A 26,282-nucleotide genomic window follows, 5' to 3' on the forward strand; every position below is an offset into this window, starting at 1 on the left:
GGTTCAAAACTACATTTGAGTACATAAGCAAGGATGAGCATTTATAATTTAATTACCTGTTCAGACAGCTCAATGAGTTCCTGCCATTTCTCTCTCAGCTGTTCCACCTCCTGTACCTCATTCCTGGGTAGCCTCAGCTTGTACTCTCTGGTAAGGGAATATCAGGGATCAAGGTAAGCCACTCATTGACAATGCCGTTTTGCGAGAATGGATATGTAAAAAGTAAATCTCCTTTTCAATATGTCGACCCGGAGACCAGATTCTAATGTTTGATCAACCCAAACCGGGAAGGACCCCTACTCTTTTCATTTTTTTCATTTTATTTCATTTATTTTACCAGGAAATGACTCAGGTCAGACTAGACCTGCTAAGTGATAAGTGATACGGGTTCTTTAACATTGTAGAGGTGTGGCTCTCCAAAAGACGGGACCTCCATTTAATGTCCTTATCAAGGAACAGCCCAAATCAAAGCTACAAATGTAGGTACTCATTTTCACCTGAGTGAGGAAAGTCATGTAAACTGCCTTTCCTAAGGGCACAACATTTGGGCATATCAGCATTTTATAACCCGGTACCTCTGAGCTTTGGGCCCCTTATCAAATGTCACCTTACCACTGCGCAACACGATGCCACTTGTATCCAGAAACAAGACATTTCTCACCTGAGGTTTTCATACATGGTCTCTATGGGCAGGTAGATGTTTTGTACAAGACATTTCTCACCTGAGGTTTTCATACATGGTCTCTATGGGCAGGTATCGAGAAACAAGACATTTCTCACCTGAGGTTTTCATACATGGTCTCTATGGGCAGGTATCCAGAAACAAGACATTTCTCACCTGAGGTTTTCATACATGGTCTCTATGGGCAGGTATCGAGAAACAAGACATTTCTCACCTGAGGTTTTCATACATGGTCTCTATGGGCAGGTATCGAGAAACAAGACATTTCTCACCTGAGGTTTTCATACATGGTCTCTATGGGCAGGTATCGAGAAACAAGACATTTCTCACCTGAGGTTTTCATACATGGTCTCTATGGGCAGGTATCGAGAAACAGCACATTTCTCACCTGAGGTTTTCATACATGGTCTCTATGGGCAGGTATCGAGAAACAACACATTTCTTACCTGAGGTTTTCATACATGGTCTCTATGGGCAGGTAGATGTCGTCTATCTTGTTCTCCATGTCCTGTAGTTCCTGCAGCAGGTTCAGGGCGGAGTTCAGCTGGTCCAGTGTCTTCACATCCAGGGACAGGCGGTTCAGCACGTTGGACCGGTACAGGATGGCTGTGTCCAGCATTTTCTAGGGGAAGGGGGAAAAACAGTTTTCTTAGTGATCTATATAGAATGTAAGAATGACTTTACATCAAAACAGATGAAAATAACAGCTGGCAAGTTTCATTTATCTCCTGCTATGGGAAATGAGTCAGAGTTATTACTTATTGAACGCCCCTGGTACCAATTTATCAAACAAATAGAACCCCCAATTCTAATTTGAACACCTTCATCAAAAACAGCCCCTGAGGGACAGAAATGGCCAAAGAAACAGCAGTGCCTTCTTTGTTAAAGACTACATCCACCAATCTATAGTCATTTTGGGAGGGAGTCACGTAGATTGTAGATTATCAATTGAGAATGTCTATTATATACATTATATAGCCATGATTCAAAAGCCAGTATGAAAAGAAGGCTGAAGCTGGCAAGCACCAAGAAAACTACCAACAAACGTGTTGTCTAGGTCATATTGGAGTAGGATGGTACATTGTAACTTTATGAAAAACAAAAAAAATTCACGGGTCTTAGTGGCAAGTGTGCAGATGTTGACACACTGGCACACAAAATCCGTAGGTGTTTTTGGCACCTTCAGACAGATTAGACACAGACACAGACACAGACCATGTAACTTTATGGAATGTACAGAATGTAATTGAATGTTTACCTTTGCATCCTCATGCAGCACCTGTGCATACTTGGTTTTCCAGGCAATACTGAAGCCGTGCAGAGCGTCTCTGATAGGACTGGTCAGCAGGCAGATGGGACCAACGGGCAGGACAAGGGGAATGTCCAGGACTTTCTGTTCTATGTTCAATAGCCTCTCAACCTGGAAAAGTATGGAAGAATACAATACTTTGTATTCACTTTTACAAGTCAGAACTACAGTAACTGTACATATATCTAACATGTCATTTTCCTTTCAGCAGAATTTAAAATACCTATCTTCTCTAAAATATCCATTTGAATACAGGCATCATAAGTGATTTGTGTTCAAGTGTTGAGATATTGTGACTGGTATAGAGCTGTTTTGTCGGGATGTGGGTGGCCTTGAAAAAGGCTGGGGACAGACCAAAAATGTAACAGCCATGTATGAAATGTATCAAAGTTGGCTGTTCCAAAGACTATATCTCACATAAGGTTCTCTATATTTGCAACTTCCCATTAAAATCAAGATGCATTAAAGATTTCATAGTCAAAAAGTCACACATTACAAAACTTTTCATACTATAAAAAAAAAAGTCAGACTAGAGCAATACATTATTGTCACATTTTACTATAGAATTATCATTGACGAAAATAGATGTCAGAGATGTGAAAATCTCACCTCTCTCTTGATAGCCCTTGTTCCCGGGTCAGCAGAGATGAACTCGTAGAACTGTGTGTGCATGTCATCCTTCCACAGGAAGTCGTACAGCTTGAAGTGGAAGATGTGGCGGTCTACTGCTTTCTGCAGATCTGAGGGGTAGACGTAAAAATTGAAACAACACGAAATACACTGACCATCAGAATTATGACCTTGAAATTTTGCATACTGCTGACTGAGACTCCTGGCTTTGAAGAACACTTAACTAAATTAGCCAAGTAACAACCTGGCACAAGCAACCACCTCCTGTGAAAAAACACCATAAAACAGTCCTAAAAAAACAGCTGTTCTCAGGAATATTTTTGAAAGTTAAGTGTTTGCTGAGTTAAGGTTTGACAGCATTTTTAGACATTCCAATTTTACATTTTTATTTTTTCTAGCTAGTCTCCACCTCTGAGGCATTGCCAAAAAGGACTATGTCAGTAAATATACATACAAGTCATACATGTACCTTAGTGCACAACATAAAGTAGGTAGGACAATGAAGGTCTACTTACTGTCTATGACAGAGAAGAGTTGTTGTATGAGATCATTGAGGTACGGCTCCTCAGAAATGGTGGCATGGAATGTCTCACTGCCTTCGCTCGTCCACCAGTTAACACCTGCAATTATGATTGAAATAAATTATTTGGTCTTATACATGTACTTAACATACATTAGAAATGATAGAGATCATGTGCACCACCTTGCAGTTGTAATCACTTGGAAAATCTTTTTTTCAATTTTGTCTTGTTTGAGGAAAAATACTAGTAAGATCCAAGCTTAGCCTACTAAATAGTAAAGCCATTGAGAACATTTATATCAACAAGTGTTTCACGTAATTGTCAAAGAAGTTAGCAACGGCGTGTATAAAGTTTAATGTTAATACATTTTTTTTTTAAATACATCTTTTTTCTCTACTTCTAATAGTTGCTTCCCTTAGCATTTATGTGTCAGCCAAGCATACATGTGAAAATGCCTAGTACTCTTTTTGACATGAGTGCTGGGAAGTTTTAATCAAAAGTGCCACATGCATTTTGTGCATGTTGAAGTTGTCCTAAACAAGTTAAAAATTTGGCCTTACTGTTGGAGATGTCCATGATGGCGCTGGCCACTTGATTGACAGCGTCCTGTGCAGCTGCCAGCGGTGGTTCAATCACTGTGTTGGGGATGTTGAACTTCACCACAACTTCAAACCTGTTAGAAACAGTTAAGTTAGGATTTATGTTAAATGGCCTGACAGGAATTTCTACACTATAACTTACAGCAAACTGAATAAATAACATTGTAATGATTTAAATCCAATATCACATTTCAGAGTACTTAATATGTTGGCTTTCTTTCATAGATATAAAACATGTCATACATGTAATATATTCTACCTCGAAGTGATATATAATGATGAAGCTTTTCGTTCTATTTCTTTTGTTTTGTTTGCCTAAGGAATAATAACTGTTATAAAGCGTTGTACATTTCTATCAAATAAAGAAGACATTCTTTTACCGATTAAAGTAAATATAATGATAATTCATGTTCTATCACATTAACATTGATAAAGAAAATTTTGATTGTACTTTGGGCTAATCACATGTACAATTGTAGACAATGTTTACATTAGTGTAAGGCTAGCATGATAATAATGAATGTTAGCATGTGTCACCATGCAGCGTAATTAAGTGTTGGGCTCAGAATATAGTGGTCCCAGATTTGATACCCACCATACCACTGGCATTGTGACCTTAGGAAAGACACTTTATGCCCACTGAGCCTTTTCGACTTATCTGTCAATGTGTGACAAAAACACACTCAGATTTGGTGTGTCAATGTCCAATTATATATATATTGTCCACATTTGCCACTGAGAACCATAAAAATCAGCATGATAAAAGGTTTTCTCACCGAAGGAAAGTGACCTCTTCTGCCTCCGGACTGTTCCATGACATGGACAGGCCAGACCGTGAGGAGACTCCCGTGCTGGTGCGGCTGGACATGCTGCGAGGACTGCCCCTGGCCAGCGTCTGTTTCAGACACTCACCCTCGCAGCCTGAAGCCTCCGCCAGCGCAGCTAGCGACCGTGACGTGGCGGACAGGACGGCGTCGTACACCTTCTGACAGTAGTGCTCTGTGGATAGATGGTAACAATTTGTTTATAATTATAGAACATAACCTTTAAGATTTGTAATACACACATGTATGCTGCAATTCTAAATGATAACAGTAATAAATGTTTGAACAGCTAAGTGTAAACAAATTTTCAATGCCAAACTTTAATGTTGTACATAATAGATTACATTTTTCCTTCATTAGGTAGGACAATCAGTCTTTTTACTACAATAGAAAGCAGGCTGAATAAAAATTCTAACTTGAAGCTATGCGACTCCACTGTCCACCCAAAAAAAGTCTACTACTAGGTTTTTTTAGGTAAGGTAGGAAACAGGAAACACAACATTTTTTTCCAAGGCCTAATTATCAGTTTATTGCCATTGACCATACCCTTATTTGTAATGGCCATGTAAAAAAGACTCTTTTTCTCTGAGGTCCCCTGGCCAGTACTATTCTGTGTTTGTACATACTGTTTGTAGAGAATTATGACAAGAAAATAGACTGACCCAGTAGTTCGTTGACCACCAGATCTTCTGTGACTTCGCTCAGTGTCTGTAGAGTCATGGGTGTGTCCCGCTGACTGGGCGCCTTACTTCCCCGCCGGGGATGATGGGAAGGTGCCGTGGACACCCGTGATGCAACTGGAGACTGGGAAGGTGACCCAACCTGCGAAAAATGTGCATATCCCAAAAAAATCAGTTTTCCTGGTGGTGAAAGCTCTTTGAAAGCAGTTTCTAAATATCTTAATAAAATTATATAATTATCGATTCAGGATTTTCAACAAAAATTTGCTAGTCGTGAGACAAGTCTAGTGTAGAGGTGGCTAATTGAGATGAGAACAAAAGTCATTAGAAACTTTTTAATTACAATTTACTCTTTGAGTCGATACGGAGAATAGATATGGAGAGTTTTGTTTTAATTATGCATGGCTTAAAATTGCCATTGTACATTTACCATCAGTAGCCCGAAGGCCGATGTCATCATAGATAAAAATACCGATTCATAGTTGAACAGTAATTTCCGACAAACAATCGGATTAGCCATAATTTCGAACTGTGTCTAAGTCCAGTGTTCGAAATTAGGAATATGCATTCATTTTTTTGTCATGCTATGTGTCCTGGGGAGAACCCTTCACTGAGTCTTACTCAATCATGGAAGCTCAACTGTGTTAGAAGTAATCATTATATGATGCATTTTTTTTCCAACACTAAGGTGTACATGAATCAAAATTCAAGCAACCACTGTGGCCTTCTTCAGGATCTATGTTCACCAGTCAATTCGGAACACAACCGGTGAAATGGCCTAGTGGGTAGAGTGTTTGCCTTGCATTCGGTAGGTCGTGCTTTCGATCCCCGGTGGAGTTATACGAAATACTTTAAAAATGGTACATGCTGCTTTCTCTGCTTAGCACTGAGCATTTGGGAAAGAGTATGGAAGTTGAACACACACCACTACCAGTGGACTAGCCCCCTGCTGCAGTGATTGCGTTGTGTGGCCCAGGGCTAAGGAAACAGAGATGGGCGCCACCCTATGCGTCATCAGGCACGGGAAGGGTTTAACTTTTAACTAACTTCGGAACACAAACTCACGAGAGTACAGACATGTGATCTTATTAACACAGGATCTTACGGATACAAAAGTCTTACCTTATTGGACATGAGGAAGGACACTATTTCAAAGATGGCACTCTCCACTTCATTAACAAACTCTAGCAGCTCCTGTCCCTTCTCTTCTACACTCTGCAGCATGGCTTCTCCAAACTCACCAGGGGGCTAGAGCATCAACAAAACAATATAATGATCTTATTATTGAATTTTTTTTTTCAAATCGTCAAAACATTAACACATTGAAGATTGTCATTTTGTTGTATTTTCTTTTTTCGAACATACGGTATGAAAAGTACTGGGACAAACTCTTTGGCAAGATGATGACACATAATGAATTTTACATGACCCCCAATATCATTATGGTAGTGTCCATTTCTTATTATCTCTGGAGTTAGATTTGGGTTAGACATAAATGTATCAGCATTTTAAGATTGGCCTCACTGAAAAACAATAATAAAGATTAATATGTACATTGCCAGACGAGTTAACAAAATGTAAATTTTAGAGCTTGTGCTTTATACATGTCTCCTTCATGTTCTTCAGTGAATGGCCTCTATTCAAAAATGTTTTATATCCATTCAACATTTCTAAAACAATAATTATTATTGTTCAGCTCTACTAGTGAAAGTGGATATCTAAGAAAAAATCAACTTGTTTTCTAATGGAAAATGTTGTCATTCATGTACGCATCCTTGTTAATGGCTGGTTCTTTCATAGAATCACTGAAAATTCTAAAACAAAACAAACATCACAACTGTGCCTTATGTATAGCTAAGTGTACTCACCCAAGCCTTACTGAAGGCCAGTTCCATGTCAAACAGCACCATACCGCTGACTGTGTCCACGGTTCCCTGAACCTTCTCCTCTATGATGTTAATAACATGCTGGACAATGCTGTCCAACCGAGCTATGGCCGAGTGAACCTAAAAGGGATAAAAAGAACAAGACACTTTATTCTGAAGAAAGAAAATGAGACAGACACATGTTGTAACAATGTAAAAGTAATGCTACAGTTCACCTTTAACCGCAAGGTAACCTATGATCGCTGTTTTCAAAAACAAGGCATGCAAGGATATGAAATCGACAAGGGATGGTTTTAAATATGCTGAAAATATTGCAATTATTTGAAACTACCATCCGTCAACTTGATATCCGTGAATAACCTGTTATTGATAACAATATTTATAGTTTACCCCACAGAATAAGGTGAACTGGTTTTAATGGCTTATTTTGTTACAGAATTTTGTCCAACTTTCCTAGTCTTCCCTTCCGTATGGGAAAAGTATAAAGTTTAATATCAATGAAATACACAATCCCTAATAATAATTAACAACAGTTAGTGAGTTACGAAACCTCTTGAAATAGTGGTCATCATATAAGATACTTTGAATCCTAATCTTTTAATCTCTGATTTCCAAAAAATGGCAGTTTAACATGATTGTCGCATTTTCAGCACCAAGGACATGTAAACTTCTTACAGAAGGTCAATTTTAGATACTGCTTCAGAACATTTCATTCTTATACAGTCAGGTGTGTGTGTCACATTTAAGTTTTTATAATCATCATATAAACTAAGTCATCTTTAAAAAGATGCATGTCTGACTTCCTGTGCATCATGCACAATGCAAAAGCTGTACTCTGCCCTCAAGCCTCGACCCACATTTGACTAAACTTAAAGAGCTCTAGGCATCAGTTATCCTAAGAAAATGAAAACTTCAGATTAGGGGTGGGTACCGTTATAGAAACTTTAGGTCCAGGTCCAGAGGAACAGGTCTAGGTCCGGACCTGAACCTGGACCTAATTGTTTGTGAATGGGCAATACTCAAAACATCTCGCTACAAAGGAATCTGTCTGGCGGAGTATCCTATCTTCACGTAAACAATGCTAACTGCCTCTGTTAAGTTAGACCAAGTTTGATTGCAGAACTTGATAAAAATGACTATCAATTCTCACTTATTTGAACGCGTCCTTTGTTTACAGATGAGCACAATGGTATTACTGCTTTTGAGCAAAATCCCCCTATGACGAAAGCAGTTCATTTCGTTCAAAGGGGTCAATTGGCCTAGCCTAAATCACTCAGCTTTTTCTTTCACCACAATTACTTACTGTATGCAGGAATGCGTCTATGTTCATACTGTTCCAGGTAAGAGTGGTGAGTCCAGGCTGGAAGTAGTGCAGAGTTGCCTCTGTGTGTACCAGGAACAGCTGTTTCATGGGTGCAGGGATCTTACCACACACATCCCTGTATTCCTGCAGACACTGCTCGAGGTGCATCTTGTAGCTCTTAAACCGATGTTCCTGGTGAAAAAAAGAAAATTAGACGAATGATATAGAGTAAATGCATTTAACAAGCAGCGACACCTGTCCTGCAGTACAATGTGAACCAGTCAGAATTGCCCTGAAGAAGGTGACAGATGGTCACCGAAACGTGGGTTTGAATAAAACAGTGGTTGTGTAAAAAGAGTCTTTATTCAGTGACGTACCAACCTGATGAAACTATTCACGGATAAATGCATTCAAGTTCGCAGTTATTTACTTTCTGGTTAGCAGGAAAATTGAGTCTTTGCGGTTGTTTTAAGTTCACGATAGTGCCAAAGACTGTAGTGACATACTATAAGGGGAAAATGCTCGCGATGGTTTAAGTTTGCGGTTAGTTGCCACCGCAAAAACTGTGAACATTTCTGCATTTACAGTAACTTGTTTTGTTTGTTTTAGGGGCATTTTTACATCTAAATGGAAAGAAAACAAAAAAGACCCTTTTTTATACCTGGATTAAAGTAAAAAATACAACTGGTGCTTTTAATTCTCTTTGCAAATACAGTATAAATTCATTTATTTTTGTGGGAACTTTCTCGCAAAATGGTCAAGAAGTATTTCATGTGTTTGAAATTAACAGTCAGTTGAAACAATACTGTAGTGAAGTAGAAAAAATAAAACACATTTTTGGGTGGTATGATTTTGTAAGTATTACAATCTATGAAAGATGAAGAAGCAAAACCAATGGGGACATTCCAAGACTTACAGTAACTGTTACTGTATACAGGTCAATAAGCCATTTCACATTCCCTAGTGCACATGTGCAGTGGTGATTCTATCTCATCTAAGGTTAAAGTCTAAGGTCCATGGCCATTCTTTAGGTTCCGGTTCGGAATTTCAAGTGACCAGATATCTAAATAGTCCCTAAGAATAAGACGCAAATCAGAGGTTGTCTCAGTCTATTACTAAGTTTTGGCTCTAGATTTTCCGGCTATCGCTTTAGCAATGTATAATCTTTTATAGTTCTCCAAATGCTTGTTGTTCGTAGCGTTTTATGGTGCTGGAGATTTGATCGTGCGGCAAGCATTTCCTGGTATTAGTGCGCGCAATAGCGGTAAAGCGTTTCGTCGCCTGGTTACCCAGATCGTGCGTTCTATGTGCGATTTGGGTGTTTTAGCGCCATCGGAGCTCGCGGAAAACGTATCGGATTACTTTTCTTCCTTTTTGCTCAGTATACAGAAGAACTCTTGACCTTCATTGCCATATTAGTTATTATCCCAGGAAAATTCATTTTTTTCCGTGTAGCGGCCTGTAAAAAAAGCCCCCAAATTAGCAATTTCTGGGTGAAAATTGTATTTTAATGATGGTTTTTACCAAAAATAACATTTCTACAGAAAATGTCAAATGAGTCTGTCGGTCAGCGACAAGGCACCATTTTCTATCGGAAACATCGAATTGTCCGAAAAACGATGTTTTGAGAAGCGCTAGTGCTTTTTTTAGGACTGTCACAGTCAAATCAGCCCCGAATCGTAAAAAAAACTCCGAACTAGAACCTTAAACCACAGACTGGGGCCTTAAACTTTCACCTTATGGTACCAGGATGCATCACAACTGAACATGGGCACAAGGAACTGTGAACTCCCTTATTGTCAGGGGACATTGAGAATATAGATTGGTTTATTGATTCAGTCGGTGAACATTAAAATACATCGCAGATACCTCTACACAGTAGAAGATGCTGAATTGCGCATTTTAGACACTGTACTTCATACATATGTAAAATCTAGCTTAAGTTTACAAAAATACAGTAACAAGAAATCTTATTATAGGAATCTAGACTTTACCTGTGCTACAATGTCCTGCACAGACTCAGGCATGGGGATGCCTAACCGCACCATCCACCTGGACTCTTGGATCAGCTGCAAGATTCTGGGGACAAAAATGTATAAAAATGTCTTAGACTCACAAAATCATTTTTTTTGGCATTTTTAAGCTTTTCTAAAAATATTTTTGGGCTTGGATATGATACAAGTTTTATGCAACGTTGATTGGTGCAAGAATGAGTAAATATCTAGCTTTAATTAGGTTTCCCTGAAGAAACTAAAGAAACAATGCTAATTTAAAAACTGTTGGTAGACAAAAGAGAGTTGTAGAAAAATGTTATAAACATATTTACAATGTATGTCACGTACATGTACATCCCTTGTTGCATGAATAGTTTTTAAAGCGCAAAGTCAACACATTCTGAAAATAGTCAGCATATTATGAAAAAAATTATTATTGACATTTGAAGGCCACACTTTGCTTCTCTAACTATTGATGGTTGATAAGTTATTGGGATAGTTAGGCTAACTAACCTTTCGTCAGCATTAACCACGATCTCCGCTGTCTGTGGGTGGTGTAAAAGTAGCATGGCCCTAAGGCCATTCTTGGCTCCGTCTATGTAAGCTTTCCACTGCTGCAGCCACAGTGTCTCAAACGTCACCTGAAACAAATAACTTAGTCAATGTTTAGTATGTGCACTCTCTCACTATATTAAGATACAGACTGTAATATCAATTGCATTCTTGCTTTCTTTTCTTTGCTTGCAATGACCAATATTTTACATAATAAAAAGAAAACAGGTTTGAAGAGAGAAAAATAAGTGTCTTAAAATTCACAATTCTTACAACTTGTCAAAACTTGAAAAGCTCAAAATCTAGCTGTTTTTTTTTCTTTATTTTACAAAACAGTCCCTTATCTAGGATATATATGTGATTTTGCAGGTTTAATGAAGTTTTTTGGCAAATGTACAATAGAAAAATACAATTATTAGTTTTTGGTTTCTTTGCACTTGCAGTTGTGACAGCAATAAAACAAAAATGCAAGTGCCTATTTGTGGGAGTGACACTGAATTACTATTATGAAGATTTAGTCTATAATATGAAAAAAAAATCTAACATCTCAAGTTATCACAGACACATAGTAAATCAAAGACCATGACTGACCAGTGTGGTAGCGATCCTGTTGTACAGTTTGACCACTCTCTGGAAGTCCTTGAGATGGGTGATGGCCTTGGTGTCACGGAACACCTTCATGGGATCCTCTATGGTGGTCAGTAACTTCCTACACCAGAACACAGACCCTGCCACAGGGGGAGCATTTCTGGGGATGGGGGGCTCATCCTGGAAAAAAGAGAAGGGATAGAAAATATTTAGACCTAAAAGACTACACTACTGTGTGTATTTTTGCCACAATTTATAATGAATGGTACTACTATATATATATGTAATTTCAATGTCTTGAGACACACTTCAATGTTTCTATCTTGGAAACAAGGTGTAAACAACAATCAAAACCAACATAAAATTACACATGCCCTTCCAGTTACACTACAAGTAGTTTCATGATTTTGTTGTATAGTTTTTCTAGATATGATTTATAATTTTCTTCATCCCATTTTTTTTCCAAAAGTACAATTTTTGCTTTGGGTACTCTATTTTCTTTAAATAGGGAGGAATAGATCTGAATTGAAGTTATGAAAAATCTAGGGACTGAGGTGACCTCTGACCTTTTCTCGTTCGTACTTCTGCTGAACTTGCTCCAGGTCAAGTTCATACTGCTGGAAGGTCTCCACGTATTTCTCAGCTATGGTGGCTCGGATTCCCTGACGAGCGCCTACTGGTGCAAACCTGAAATAGAGAATAAGATTATTTTTTATTTAATATCATAATGACCCTCCATGTATCAATATTGACACTGTCTAAAAAGATCAAAGTTGTCAGTGTCAATAATGAAACGTAATGTCCCAGTCATTTGCAGGCATAGTCTGATCCATAAGCTTAACTTGTCTTAAGGCTACAGACAGTTTGCGCTACCGTGGGTAGTTTCTATACCAGACTGACTACACTGTCCATACACTGACACACCCGCTATACACTTTCAGGGGTAGGAGGAACCCCCTGCATCCTTGGTTCAGAAGTCCTCCTAGGAGACGGAAACTCCAAATAACAAACCTGCATTTGCTAGGGCCATGGCAAACAATTCTGTCCCTGTGAGCCTTAGTTTGCCAGTAGACAAGAGGGTGGAGAAGGACGTGCACATCCCTGCTTCACCTTAAAAAGTCATGTGCAGGCCAGGCAGATGGCAAGTAATAACTGTCTGCCTACCAATGTCTTCCAAGACAGATGAATGCAAACAAAAACAACAACACTGGCCATTATTTATAGGCAGAATAATTTGCCAGGGGAGTTTTGCTACCAGACCAGTTGGCCGGCTGTGCAGCAAGTCTATGGTTCGATGAAAGGCAATAAAACTAAACCGCTCCTTTTCTACACAAAGACAGTAGCTTCGGAGTTCAGATCATTTAAGCCATTACTCAATTAACATGCGGTGAAAAGTAAAAGATTATGTGGCGCACCTCTGTAAGATGTTGATGCATTCGTTAGTCTTCATCTTCCTCTGGAAGGTGGCCTGCAGGTATGCACACATCATGGAGTCTAACAGCTGGGCAGTCTCCTGGAACTGTTGGTACGCCTCCTCAAATCTAGACATAAGATAAACAAATGTTGACAAATAAATATTTACATCATGGAGTCTAGCATCTGGGCGGTCTCCTGGAACTGTTGGTATGCCTCCTCAAACCTAAACACAGGAACATCTTCCAGTTAGAGTGTGTTTACTACTGACAAACACATCAAAAATATTGTTAATGACGTCATTATGTCAATCATTACGGTCACACTTTAGTTATCTTTTCAAACTCTCAAACAAAGTTGGCCCCAGTAGTTCCAAAACAAGCTGCTACAAATGTTAAGGGTTAAACCTACAGTACATATGGCAGTTCTATCTACTGCTTATCTACTTAAAAATTAAAACGAAATATCCGGACCATGACAAGTGCAAACCTGAAGTTCTGCCAGAAAAAAGGTTAGAGGGTAAATAGTTAAATGTTTCCTTTGTTTAGCTGAAACATACCTAGCTATCAAATATCATATAGATCCATTCAGGCAGATTTTCAAAATGTGATACAATTGCTGTATCTTTAAAGATCAACAACAGCTGTCCATATCACCTGTCCTTATCTTTGCCCTCCACGTCCAGTAGGGCCGGAGTGTTGACCACCTGAGCAAAGCTGTCAGTCATCTGTTCCAGGTACATCTGGATGATGTGGGAGATGCTGGGTCCATCCTCCTCACCCTCATGTCGGGCATACAGGCGAGCTACAAGAAAAGGTCACAGTTCAAGTCTCGTGACAGTGATGTCAGAATGGCTGAGTGGCTATAGCTAGCTAGAGGTCATACAGGGCTCAAAATACAACCCGCATATGCAGGTTAGTGCAGGTAAAATTGGAGCTGTGCAGGTATTTCTGGTGTCTACCTGCACCTAAACTGCACTGGTCCATCAACTGCGTTTTAGGCATAAATGTTCTATGGTGAAGGTGCATGTGTGTATTAGCTGCATTGACTGTTACCACCTATTAAGTATAAAATAATGGTTCCTAAATAATTTCATTCAGTATGATCCATTCTTCATAATTTCAGAGATAAGTGCAGGTAAATTTGTCTGGTGCATGTAATTTTCAATGCCACCTGCACCAGTGCAGGTATACAGAAAAAAGTATTTCGAGCCCTGTCATGGGTTTGATTTCTGTTATTCCTGACTTAGACATTATGTACTTAGGAAAGATATTTTCAAAACATGACTTTCCTCACTTCATCCAAGTTAGTGTAACAACTCCTTACTGACTTCGATTGGGGATGTAGAAAGCGGTAGGCGAGGGATTGGCTAAATTTTTAAATACTTACTGCCCTAGACACAATTGACAACAACTCAGTGCCCCTACACTCACTCACTCACTCACTCACTCACACCTCGCTTTAACGTCTGTTGTTCCCCATCCTGTGGGGGTTGGACGTAGCAGCCCTCAAAAAATGATATGGGACTACCACGGGCCAGTTAAGCTGTACTGGCTGCATATCAAATATAGAAATAAATTTTCTGTAGATGTCTTGCATTTTATAATTGTGTGTAAGCACACTTGTCATTTACATGTAGCTCTGACTCTGAAAGTACATGGCTAGGGCTGGATACCGGTTCGGCTGGACCGGTTTATACCGGTACAACATCCGGGAACCGAGTCCAAAAAACCGAAAGTCATGAACCGGTTTTTTTGGACCGAATCTAAAAAAATCAAGAAATCTATTGTATATGGAGATCCCACTATTACTTTGGCAATGAAAGGCAAAAATACCCATGAATCAAACAAGATTAGCCTACAATAAATTTATATTCGTTGATCTGTGTAACTGTTGCTTCCATTTAAGTCAACAATAAAAATGCACTACGAAAAAATAACAAAAAAACAAAACAAATTCAATCACGACACGAGGTACGCACCGAGTTTGAGTGGAAAGTTCCTCAAATATCCTCGTAAATTTTCACTCTAAATGAAGAATCAGCGCTCAGAAAAAATAATCATGGGACAAACAACATTTCTTCTTTCTTGTGCATGTGTATTCAATCCATATTTCAGAGTTTGAAGCGTATCTATGTCGCCTTGAAGAAAGAAACTTCAGCGCCCGACGAAAACAACAAGCCGCCATGTTAGATGTATTGTCAGTATGGTCGCAAGGTGGCGTTGTTTGGAGTTTTGCTGCGACGTGATTGGCTGAAGTTGCTATATTCTCGCGTGGTTTGGTGAGAACCCACAAGACTTGTCGGGGGATTCAACATGATGGCGCTTGTTTTTCTCCGGCGGAAAGGTTTCATTCTTCGGGCTACTTATTTTGCGTCTCAAACTCAGAAAAATGGATTGAATACATGCTCATAAGAAGGAAAGAAATGTTGCTTGTGCCATGATTAATTTTTCTGTGAACTGATTCTTCATTTAGAGTGAAAATTTACGAGGATAGTTGGGGAATTTTCCACTCGAGCTCGATATGTACCAACCTCGGCCTCCGCAGAATATTGACAGGGACAGGATCCGGTTCAGGTTCAGGTCCGAACCTGAACCGGATCCTCTGGACCTGAACCTGAACCGGACCTGATCAAGCAAAAAGGTATCCACCCCTATACATGGCATTTGCACATATGCTATTAGTAATAAGTGAATTTGGCTACTGCATAACAGTAAATTAAAATATTATAGCTTTCAAAGACTGACATTTTTTGGCATTGCCTTAGGGGTGGAGCCAATTCTGTTAGTAGGATCTCTTACCCAGATGGTGTGCAGCTTGTTTAGACACAGCTCTAGACTGTGAGTTCAGTTCATGGATCTCATCAGCAGCGTTGAGAGACATGGCCTCGCTGGCCTCGTGTCCGTGGCCGGGAGAGTCCACGTTATTCAGCGCCATGCGGGAGCCGGGCATGCTCATTGGTTCTTCCTCCTCCAGCACAGGCATCATTCCATGGGCGCTAGGCACCATGAGGGTCTTCATGGGGGATGGAGGGTGCTCAGGGGGCCCTGGGATGAAAGGATATGGATTTTTAGAATTTTGTAACTGTTTCAGTATTTGAATTTGCAAAACAAAGCCAGTGAGTTACAGTGTTTTGTACATGACAGTTAACCTATACAGTAGATACCATTTAATTGCACACCTTCTTGGCCACCCAGACTCCACTGGCCTCTACTGTACTATCAATTTCTTTCCTGCATTAGATGGTGCATAAGGCCTTGCCCATCTCTGTTTTGATAGCCTTGGGCCACACAACTTTGTGCAATCGCTACAGCTAATCCACTGGTAAAATCGTGTGTGCAACAACCATCGTGATTCTCTTTCCCAATGCTGAGTGCTAACTTGAAGCAAAGAAAGCAGCATGTGCTATCTTTAAAGTCTTATATTAGTTATAAAGTGTGACTCAGCAGAATCGAACAGACAATTGAATGAAAGGCAAACTCGCTACCAACTCATGTTTGAAAAGCTACATTTTTTCCTTAGATCTGAGAAGTGGACAATATTTTCATAAAATCTACTGTGAGCTGTTTTGAACTCTTGTGACGGATGAAGACTTACCGAAGGAGTCTGGAGGGGGTTTTGCTACTGATGTAGCATCTGCATTGCTGTCTCTGTCTTCCTCATCTTCCCCTATCAGATCCTCTCTTCTTGGGCGTGGCAGACCACGACATTTCTCCTTCAAGCTAAAGGTGGACAAAAAGGAAATTAACGACAAAGCCTAATACTAAAAAAAGACGGTTAATTTCTTTTTCCAATCACCCAATTAATCTATCAATCCTCCATGAGCATCAAAGATGATACACTGCAGCTGTAGACAATAAATATGTTCTGACCAAATTATAGAGAGATACGGGAACTAAGTTTGATTATATACATGGAAGCATTACATGTTAAATCTTTTCAACAACAAAAAATTCTCTCCTTAATCATTTTAAATGCCTTGGTTTTTGTACAAAATGTTTCTCGCATTCTTGTGAAAACAGAAACAGCAGCCAGACCTGTGGAACTGCTTGAGAGTGTCAATGACCTCCAGGAACTGCCGGAGCCGCTGACAGAAGGTGTCCAGATGCTGCAGGATGGTGTCTTCATCAGTGAAGGAGATCCCGTGGGGACCCTCATCTGAAGAAAAGTGAAAGTGATATTGATCCAATTACCTCGCTGAAGACATATTCTTCCACAGGTCGTAACAGACAAGACAGATGCTACTTGTATGTACAGTATTTAGTGGTGGATAATGAATGTTACGTGGAAATTCCCCTATCTCTTTTCAACTAGCAAGTTGAACAGTGGACCTCTCACTGCACTTGCGTCATTACGGGGTTCATTCACTGCGTCACTGTTTTCTTATCTTCTCTGATTTCTTATAATTTAGATATTGCACATGCAATACGTAAAAGTATGACTTAGAAGACGACAAAATACACAAAAATTACGGGGTTCGTTCACTGCGTCACTGCTTTGTTATCTTCTCTGATTTCTTATAAATTAGATATTGCGCAATATGTAAAAGTATAACTTAGAAGACGACAAAATACACAAAAAGTAAGAAAATGGCTTCTTTATTTCTGAAATTCGTTGAGTATCGTTCGAACCCCGCAGTGACGCAAGCTTGACGCAAGTGCAGTGAGAGGGTACCTTAAGGAGACAGAGCCCCTTCCAATAGCATGCATGACTGAGCCAGTGTCACAATAGGAAACAAAGGCATGGCTTCTAGTTCCAGAGGCCGCTCTAATCTTTTAACGAAGAATATTATTGTTTAAATGACATTTATTTTTTGGGGCAGGCCACAAAATTTATTATATTTTGCTTGTAACATATCGTTATTGTGTTCTATGCAATCTCACACCAATAATTGGTTGAGACCATGGTTGTTATTTTCATAACTCTTGCATCATCCATATCTATATCTTGCAAAATTCAAGACCATTAACAATATTTGACGGAAGGCATAAATGTTCACGTGACAAACACAGCCAACTCCAAATTTCTTGCAGTATGATGAACAGCATATCAACTTAAGAAATTAACTAAAAAAAAACTAATCCAAATTTTCAGTTTACTTCAGTCTGCAATACTTTTTAATGCATCTACATTATGTATTTGGATAATTTTTGGCAATGCCTCAGGGGCAAAAACATGTTTGAAACTTTTAAGAGGGATAAGTTACCATTACCGGAGCTGGAAGTGACTGATGGTGCCTTCTTGGAGGACACACTGGGCTGAAGGGTGGACATGCGGCTGCGGGAGGGACCCCCGATGGAGCGGCGCCCCACCTGGGAGTGGGACCGGTGAGAGTGCAGCGAGCTCATGGACGGAAAATGGGACAGGGCGTGGGTTCCTCCGAGGCCATCTCTGTATAAGGAAAAAGAGTAATACTGTGTATCAAAACAGCAACAAAACCATGTTTCAGTTTCAATGTTCAACCACATTTTGTACATAAAACAATATACAGGGATTCACACCAAAGTTTGCAAGATAAAAAGGACCTTAAAAATTTACCATGATGAAATGTTTCATAGTTAGTGAAAGCAAAGCCACTGTAACTCATTTGGTGCTATATCATAATCATAATATCTAATATAACACTCACAAACTCACTCACGCTGACGAGCCTGTAACTTATAATAATTTAAGAAAAGGGTGCATGATTGCACTGCTTTTTCAAAGGTGGGATACTTTTTGTACAAGATATGTTTTGTCAACAATCATATTTTGGATCTTTCTTGCCCCCCGTCCAAAAATTTTTAATTTATTAGATCCAATAAATGTCGTTGAATGGATATACCTACAGCATATATACATGTAGATGGAATGTTAAATTGGTGGTCCAATGTTTGAGGACGACTCAGAGCCACTACTTAGGCTTAGCAAATTATTGAAACAATCAAACTAAATTGCAAAAGTATGGGTCTGTGCCTTTGTGAGTTGACCAGTATTAGCTCAGTTCCAAATAAAGAGGAATTATGTTGTGCATTTAACAAACATTACCTGATGCTTCTGAGCGAGTCCTTGTAGTGAGAGTACAGCGTCAGACACACGTTCAGTCTCTCACACAGTTTCTCGTCTTCTGGTATGACCAGTCCCAAGTCTTTGGCACCTTTCTTCTTCTTTGCACCTCCTGAAAACAACATCAGACAACATATAAATACACAATACAATACCGTTCATTCCGTATCACCTGAGCTACAAGCCCGACCATGGGTGATCCGACCTATAAACTGAGGGTGATGCAGAATACACCATGTTGTGGCCTGGTATAAAAATTGTTACAACCGTACAGCAATTCCAACGTCTAATCAGGTATTCACATTTTTGACTCCGCCACACATGCACGGAGTACATTAAAATTATTTGATGGAAGCCTGTGAAATAAAACTTCTAAGCCTATGTGATACCCAGTCCAGAACACCTGTATCAAACATTATTGCGACCCAGGTATGACATTAAAAGCCATATCACACAGGCTTTAAAGGTGTATCACACAGGCTTCCAATTTGAATACAGTCCGTACACCGATGTTGAAAATTCAAATAACTGATGTTGGAGTTGCTGTCTTTGGCCATCAGGCGATCCTACCCGCGGCCGGGCTGGGACATTGGGTGATACAGAATTCTATATCATTGTGTTGTATTATTATACAAGCAGGTAGCCTGGCATGTACAGCGATGTCCTTACCATGTGGAGAGGTGATATGACCAGGCCCTGTCTCCACCTCTGTGTGTACTTTATCCCACAGCAAGTCCTCCTGTTCATGTGGCTGGGCCTGTTTTATTCTATAGTACAAGCCTGGCACAAGCAGATGTCCTTACCATGTGGAGAGGTGACACGACCAGGCCCAGTCTCCACCTCTGTGTGTACCTTATCCCACAGCAAGTCCTCATGTTCATGTGGCTGGGCCTCTGCTCGGATGTAGTCCTTACACACCTGAACCAGCTGGTTTGTCACCTGAAGGAAAAGAAATCGACATGTAACTTGGCAAGCTGGTCTTGTACATAGTCTTGTATATTTCATTGCATACATTTTGTATAGGAGTAGGTATCCGGTACAGAAAATTCAGGTCCAGGTGCAGAGAATCAGGTCCAGGTACGGACCTGGACCTAATTATCTGTATGTGGAAACTTATGTGAATGGGCAAGACTCAAAACAATGGTCCATTTTGCTAGGATTCCGTTTGGTGGTGAGTCCGACGTCCATCGATGTTTTAAAATCCTATCTGAGTCATAAACAACACTAACTGCCGACTGAGGTTTGGCTGTAGAAACTTGGTAAAAATCAACTCCATTCTAATTATACTTCCCTCGTTCTTTTCTTGAACCTGTAAGCCCCAAAACACTTAAACACCTGCCATAATCTGTTCATTTTCAATTTGGTCCAGCATCCAGTCCACTGATTGGTTTTGTACCGGTACACCACACCGTAATGTTTTAAAGTTTTCCAGCTTTGTACTGACCTTACTGAAGAGCAGTCCCAGATACCCACTCCGTGCGTAGAACCTGGAGATAGAGTCCATCTGTCTGACGCTGGTGGTGAGGCCCGGCAGCGCGGTGTTCAGGACCGTGACAGGTGTGCAGTCGTGATACAGCTGTTCCAGGTGCTTACGGACAGACTCCAGGTATTTCACCTTGTCTTTGGTTTCGTTTGCTGCGTCCGTGATACTGGAAAAAAGAAGAGGAATTCAGTTTAAAGGAAAGCTGCACTTAAAATTGAAAAGCCTACGATTACTTACGACTGACAGATTGAATTTTGTGGCGACAAGTTGTGAGTCCAAACAAGTCCTGGGTTTTTTTCCGGTGGGATTTCCTAAATTCATAGACCATCCTTACATTGCGCATAACTTTGAAAGACCTGCTAACTCATAGATTCACTCTATCTCATCGGAAATAGATGGGCTGGAATACCCAGAGACCGTCACAAAGTTGGTTTGAAGGTTGTACAATATTTCCTTGTATAGATAATAAGCCTATCATTTAGATTTGTGATAGGATCTAAATTTGTTCCTTTCAATTCAACTGACCATGCGTCGATAGTCTTCCATTTCTTCAGCAACTTGGACTTGGCTGTGATGAGGATTCCGATGACGTTCTTACAGTCTTTACTCTTCAGCTGTTCCGTGATGTTGTTCAGCGTCCGCTGTCGTCTACGCCATCTCTCCAACTCCGTCAGCGGACCCGCGTTCATGTCCATCAGTCTGTGGGCATAGACAGCAAAGAGAACTCCATGGGCAAACCTGAATATCATCTAGTACATGTGCACCACCTAGCAACTTGCAAAGAAAATGCAGCAAAATAAAATCTTCCAACTGACGGCTTGAAGATGGAATAGAAAATATTAAGTGCATCTTTAACAACTATCATGCTACAAATGGTACGGTATTGAATGCTTTCAAAATCCCTCCAAGCATACTAGTAAATATTCAAATACACAAATCGCCAAGTCTTATATTATAATAATTATCATTAATCGTAAATTAGATGCTTTTTTGCTCAATAGTTCAAGCAATGGAAAATCTAAGCTTAGGGCATTCTACACATTTGGTTATACAAAGAGACCTTAATTGTTATGCTTGAAGAAAAGAAGCCCAGTCTTTAGTTTATCACGGTTGTCGTGATATGCTAAAATGCAGCTTAAAACCTGGAGCTTAAAACCTGGTTGTATACACAATACATTTCTTAACAAATAAAGAATACACAAAAGAATACACAAACAAACAAACAAACATACCTTTCTTCAGCACTTCCGTCGGCCAGTATACTGTCTATCGTCATGATCCAATCAGACACCAGGGTCTCGTACTCTCCCACAATCGTCTCGTCAAACGCCGCGGCTCGGTACTGCTTGAAGTCGCTGCTCACGAGGATCTCTGGTTTCTTCAACAGCTGAAAAGTATTATGAAAGACTATGCTATTTCTATTTCATGTATTACGCTAATTCTTAGTTGCCTGCGATAATCAGGTTGACCATTATGGCACACACAGTCTTTATTTAATGTCCTGTAGATCAGGGCTGTCTCCAGCTTTATTTTTTTTTTTTTTTGCCCAATGCATTATTTTAAACCCAAGTGTCTGATATCCTCATTTAACCGTTAACATGTCATTTTAAACTCAGCATAAATACTGTAGTTCACTTTGTCTTCTCTGTATCAAAGTTTCATGGTCTGAGAAAATTTACTTGTTCTTGCTTGCAACTAAGTGTTCACAGTGGCAACAGGTGCCCATAAAAAAGAATCAACGATTTCTTATCAGTAATGATGACTGTTGGGTTCTGGATCAAATACCATGCAACCTCACCTTATCATCCAAAGAAATTATTATCAGCACACCAGAATTTGCTGATCAAACTTGGTGGGCAATTACTCAGTATGCAACAGGTGCTATTGTTGCTTTTGTTGGACAGGTGTTATTGTTTGGGTTTCGTTTTTATCAAATGTTTTGTTTGTTTTTCCCAGTAAGGTTTTGTAGTAAGTGTTAGCAAAATATATTAGAACAAAATCACAGTTTGTGGAACGATAACTCTTTCAGGCTGTCATAAATTCATTTTTAGTAAAACCAGACAACCAAAGTGGGAGGGGAGTTGTTCTAACGCAAATTACGTTATAACTGCTAGAGTAATTGAATACCTGTTGCGTTGCTGAAGTTGAGGCGCCATATTCAGACAAAACTCCCAGATATTTCTCCAAGTTGTGGACACACTGAGAAGCCTGCTCGTCGCTACACTGTCCCCAGTCCTTCTGAGCTCGCAAAACCGGCAGGAAGACGTGAGACAACAACAGAGTCAAATTTTCCGCCGCGCTCTGCTTCAACTCTCCGCAAAAAATGTCTCTCTCCATTCGCACGGGGTCGACTTCTTTATTGGTGTTGAGTCGAAGGAAGTACAAAATCAGCGTGTTTTCAACACTGACTTTAAGATTAGCCAGAGAAGTCGTGATGAAGAGATCGCGAGTTGACAAGGTCCCTTGTTGTGGCTTGTCGCAACAGCAGAAAATTTTGGCCGGGCCGTTGGGGTTCAGAAATTGGTTGATGAGATCCAGAGTTCGAGTCTCGCAGAGGAAATCTTCGAGTAAGGTGGGATTGTCGAAGCCCCCGATGTGGAAACTTTCTTGGATCTTGGTGGCGATCCACCAGTGTCGCTCGTCCATGGTGGATCTGTGGTGGACGGACTGGGACTAAGGAGAAAAAGTTGTCTAAAACTTCACATTTTCGAGTCGTCGAGAACTTTGAAGGAGGCCGCCATTTTGTTTGGGTTGTCATGAACGACGGGGGCTCTGTGAGGGTCTACTGTAGGTTTCCCAAACACCTAATACCACGGTCTACCGCGTAGATAAGTTCAATTTAAAGCAATGATATGTTACTTCAGTAAAATAGGGGAAATAAAAGAATAACATATTGTATTGAGTATGTATATCATTGGTCAGTTGATGCCGTAGAGATATTAGATCAGTGACACGGGAAACCCCATTTTGACCTTCATTTCCCTGTCAGATTTGAGTGGGGCTATCTGATTCAGCTCCGTAGAGGTGCAAGGTGGCACAGTTTGAATCCCAGGGGACCGTCCCAGAAAAGTACAACACAACTTGACTCCTGGGGGACCGTCCCAGAAAAGAACGACACAACCCAAGCAACCCAAGTCCCGGGGGACCCTCTCGGTTAAGAACGACACAGTTCGAATCCCGGGGGACCCTCCCAGAAAAGAACGGCAAAGTCTGAGTCCCGGGGGACCCTTCTAGGAAGGTACGACGTCTGAGTCCTGGAGACGCTGCTAGCCCCGGACCGAATGAAACGACAGAGACTGATCATTGCTTTATTATTATTTTTTTTTTCAAAATAAACTTAATATGATGCAGCAGCTAGACATTATAATTGGCTATTTTGATACAACTAACGTTACACCACATCCAAGTTCTTTTTTACCATAATGATTATAAATCCTGTAATGTAACCATAGGTCTTAGGTATGAATACACATAATAAATTTTCACTTAATATTAACGCACACTATGTACAGTACAATGGTATTTCTGTGTGTGGAAATATTTCAGACACAACATTTGTGCCTTACTGCACCTAGCTCCATACCGTATGATAATTGTATACAGAAGCAAGTGGACCTATCATTTAATAAGCACCCACAAGCACATATATTGCATCTCATCTTACCTTTTTTTCAACGATGACCCCTCTATACAGAATGCACAAAAAATGAGTCACAGGTCAAAGTAGCATTCGCTCAAAGTGGTTACTCAAAAGACTTTGTCTCAACCCATAGTATATATATGTTGAAAACATGGATCTTTTCATGTAATATACAACATTTGAATAACAATGAAATACAGGTACAATTATGAAAAATGTCAGAAAGAATCACGCGACTTTTTTTACCAATCAGCTTTGATTTTGGTGAACATTACTCATCTAAAACGCGGTATCTATTGGGTGATAGGGTATAATACCCTAATCGGTGACTAATGGTGTCGTTTCTGTATTGAATGCAACACCACTTTGGTACGACTATGTGCTACGAGACGATATGACCTAACCTGGCATTTGGCCCACCTTTGTGTTTGTCAAAACATGAAAATGCAAATGTAACGACACACGCAGCCACTTTCCGATTGGTTGCACCACTAATTGCTATGCTCTCATTGGTTGAGCTTCTAATTGTGATGGACAGTACTAGTCAGAATCGCTCTATATCGGACCTTCGTGACACCACTTTTGTGCGACTATGTGCTATGACTCAACATAACATAACCTGGCATCCATCCCGGCCACCTGCCCACCTTTGCAAATTCATTACGGACACACAGCCGCTTTCCCATTGGTCGCACCACTAATTGCTCTGCTATCATTGGTTAAGCTGCTAATTGTGATGGGCAGTACTAGTTATAATCGCTCTATATCGGACCTTCGTTACACCACTTTTGTACGACTACTGCTATGACTATGCTATAACCATCCCACCTGCCCACCCTTGCAAATTTATTACAGACACGTAGCCACTTTCCTATTGGTCGTACCACTAATTGCTCTCCTGTCATTGGTTGGGCGCTAATTGTGATGGACAGGATCGGTCTATATCGGACCCTTCCTGAAGTCGATACAGCCGGTGCACTCACAGTGCTTTGGTGTCCTATCACACCAGCCGTGGAGGGAGCAGCAAGGGTGGTAGCTGTCTGGGTCGCATTCAGCCGGGCTGCCATCCTCCATAGGATACTGTTTTCCACACTGAAGATCCTTGCGCCACCTCCTAGTATCTGTTCAGAGAATAAACGGAAAAATCCCAACATTCAGAAATTCTCATGAGCTCAAAGAACTACACTAGTACAACAGTAGGGGTGGGTGTAACGCTAGTGCACCTTTATCCGTGGGGTGCCTATATCCGCTGTTTTTAACAGGGTATATATCAAGTCAACGGATGGCAGTTTCAAATATATTTTCAAAATATTGCACTTTGAAACTACCGTCTGTCGACTTAATACCTCAAAATACCGTTTATCGAAATAACGGATATAGGTTGCCCTACGGATAAAGGTGAACTGGCGGTACCAGTACGATATATCGGGAGAAAAACTTTTTTTTCGACCGATCTGAAAACAACGGACCTGAAAGAAAATCAGTGTACCAGATTTTGGACCGAGTAGAAAATGACCATATTGGTAGGTGTTTGCAACTTTTTGTGCCTGCCGGTTGAAGAAAATAGCAAGAGCGAAGTAAAGCAGAGTTTATAGTCATTTCTACCAAGTTTCTACAGTTAAACGTACATGAAGACAGGATTGTAAAACGCCAGTGGAGTCGGATACTTCGCAAAATATATTCCCTTGTAGAAAATTTCACCATTTTTTTGTAATTAGGTCAAGATTCAGCTATGTCCGGACCGGGACCTAATCTTTTGGACCTGGACACCTGTACCTGAATTTTCTTTACCGGTATTTCGTGCACCGGGGACTTCTGTTGGGGAATTCTTGGTAATTTTTTCCCAAAAGCTTCAATTACTCAAGCAACTTAATATGATTTTGATTGTTGATATATCATTGATATGGTGCGCCTCATCCTCCTACGCAGGGATATCCAACAGCGAACCGTCTCTCTGGGATGTACCGTCAACCGTCACTCTTAGTTCCTGTGGACGCCCCCCCCCCAAAAAAAAACAGTTGTCAGCTAATCAGAGAATAGGCCTTTCAGTTTTCAAAAGGGGTCGACTCGCATGCATAAGGGTAAGCTCATTAATATTTATAAGCAGTGTGGTCCGGAACTAATGGTGACGGT

General features: G+C 40.2%; 2 protein-coding genes across 2 annotated transcripts in view; both read right to left on the reverse strand.

Annotated features, from left to right (window-relative positions):
- The window catches only part of LOC118422247 (dynein heavy chain 8, axonemal-like), a 90,540-nt gene extending 66,996 nt beyond the window's left edge, over window positions 1-23,544 (reverse strand). The window contains exons 1-27 of the mRNA XM_035829765.1: window positions 22,637-23,544; window positions 21,742-21,896; window positions 21,035-21,208; window positions 20,471-20,675; window positions 19,830-19,965; window positions 19,009-19,138; window positions 18,188-18,372; window positions 17,019-17,139; window positions 16,579-16,703; window positions 15,783-16,028; window positions 13,638-13,785; window positions 12,984-13,109; window positions 12,135-12,255; window positions 11,572-11,748; window positions 10,942-11,069; window positions 10,429-10,513; window positions 8,435-8,626; window positions 7,114-7,251; window positions 6,368-6,493; window positions 5,228-5,387; window positions 4,518-4,740; window positions 3,703-3,815; window positions 3,137-3,241; window positions 2,601-2,731; window positions 1,941-2,102; window positions 1,129-1,304; window positions 57-147 (exon numbers count right to left, since the gene is read on the reverse strand). Coding sequence (XP_035685658.1) covers window positions 57-147; window positions 1,129-1,304; window positions 1,941-2,102; window positions 2,601-2,731; window positions 3,137-3,241; window positions 3,703-3,815; window positions 4,518-4,740; window positions 5,228-5,387; window positions 6,368-6,493; window positions 7,114-7,251; window positions 8,435-8,626; window positions 10,429-10,513; window positions 10,942-11,069; window positions 11,572-11,748; window positions 12,135-12,255; window positions 12,984-13,109; window positions 13,638-13,785; window positions 15,783-16,028; window positions 16,579-16,703; window positions 17,019-17,139; window positions 18,188-18,372; window positions 19,009-19,138; window positions 19,830-19,965; window positions 20,471-20,675; window positions 21,035-21,208; window positions 21,742-21,896; window positions 22,637-23,155 — 4,398 coding nt within the window. The 5' untranslated portion in view covers window positions 23,156-23,544. The remainder of the gene's footprint in view (window positions 1-56; window positions 148-1,128; window positions 1,305-1,940; window positions 2,103-2,600; window positions 2,732-3,136; window positions 3,242-3,702; window positions 3,816-4,517; window positions 4,741-5,227; window positions 5,388-6,367; window positions 6,494-7,113; window positions 7,252-8,434; window positions 8,627-10,428; window positions 10,514-10,941; window positions 11,070-11,571; window positions 11,749-12,134; window positions 12,256-12,983; window positions 13,110-13,637; window positions 13,786-15,782; window positions 16,029-16,578; window positions 16,704-17,018; window positions 17,140-18,187; window positions 18,373-19,008; window positions 19,139-19,829; window positions 19,966-20,470; window positions 20,676-21,034; window positions 21,209-21,741; window positions 21,897-22,636) is intronic.
- Window positions 23,545-24,089: 545 nt separating this feature from the next.
- Window positions 24,090-26,282, reverse strand: part of LOC118423578 — a 7,948-nt gene continuing 5,755 nt past the window's right edge. The window contains exon 3 of the mRNA XM_035831784.1: window positions 24,090-25,270. Coding sequence (XP_035687677.1) covers window positions 25,089-25,270 — 182 coding nt within the window. The 3' untranslated portion in view covers window positions 24,090-25,088. The remainder of the gene's footprint in view (window positions 25,271-26,282) is intronic.

The sequence above is a fragment of the Branchiostoma floridae genome, chromosome 9 (genome assembly GCF_000003815.2).
Source record: "Branchiostoma floridae strain S238N-H82 chromosome 9, Bfl_VNyyK, whole genome shotgun sequence".
NCBI lineage: Eukaryota > Metazoa > Chordata > Leptocardii > Amphioxiformes > Branchiostomatidae > Branchiostoma > Branchiostoma floridae.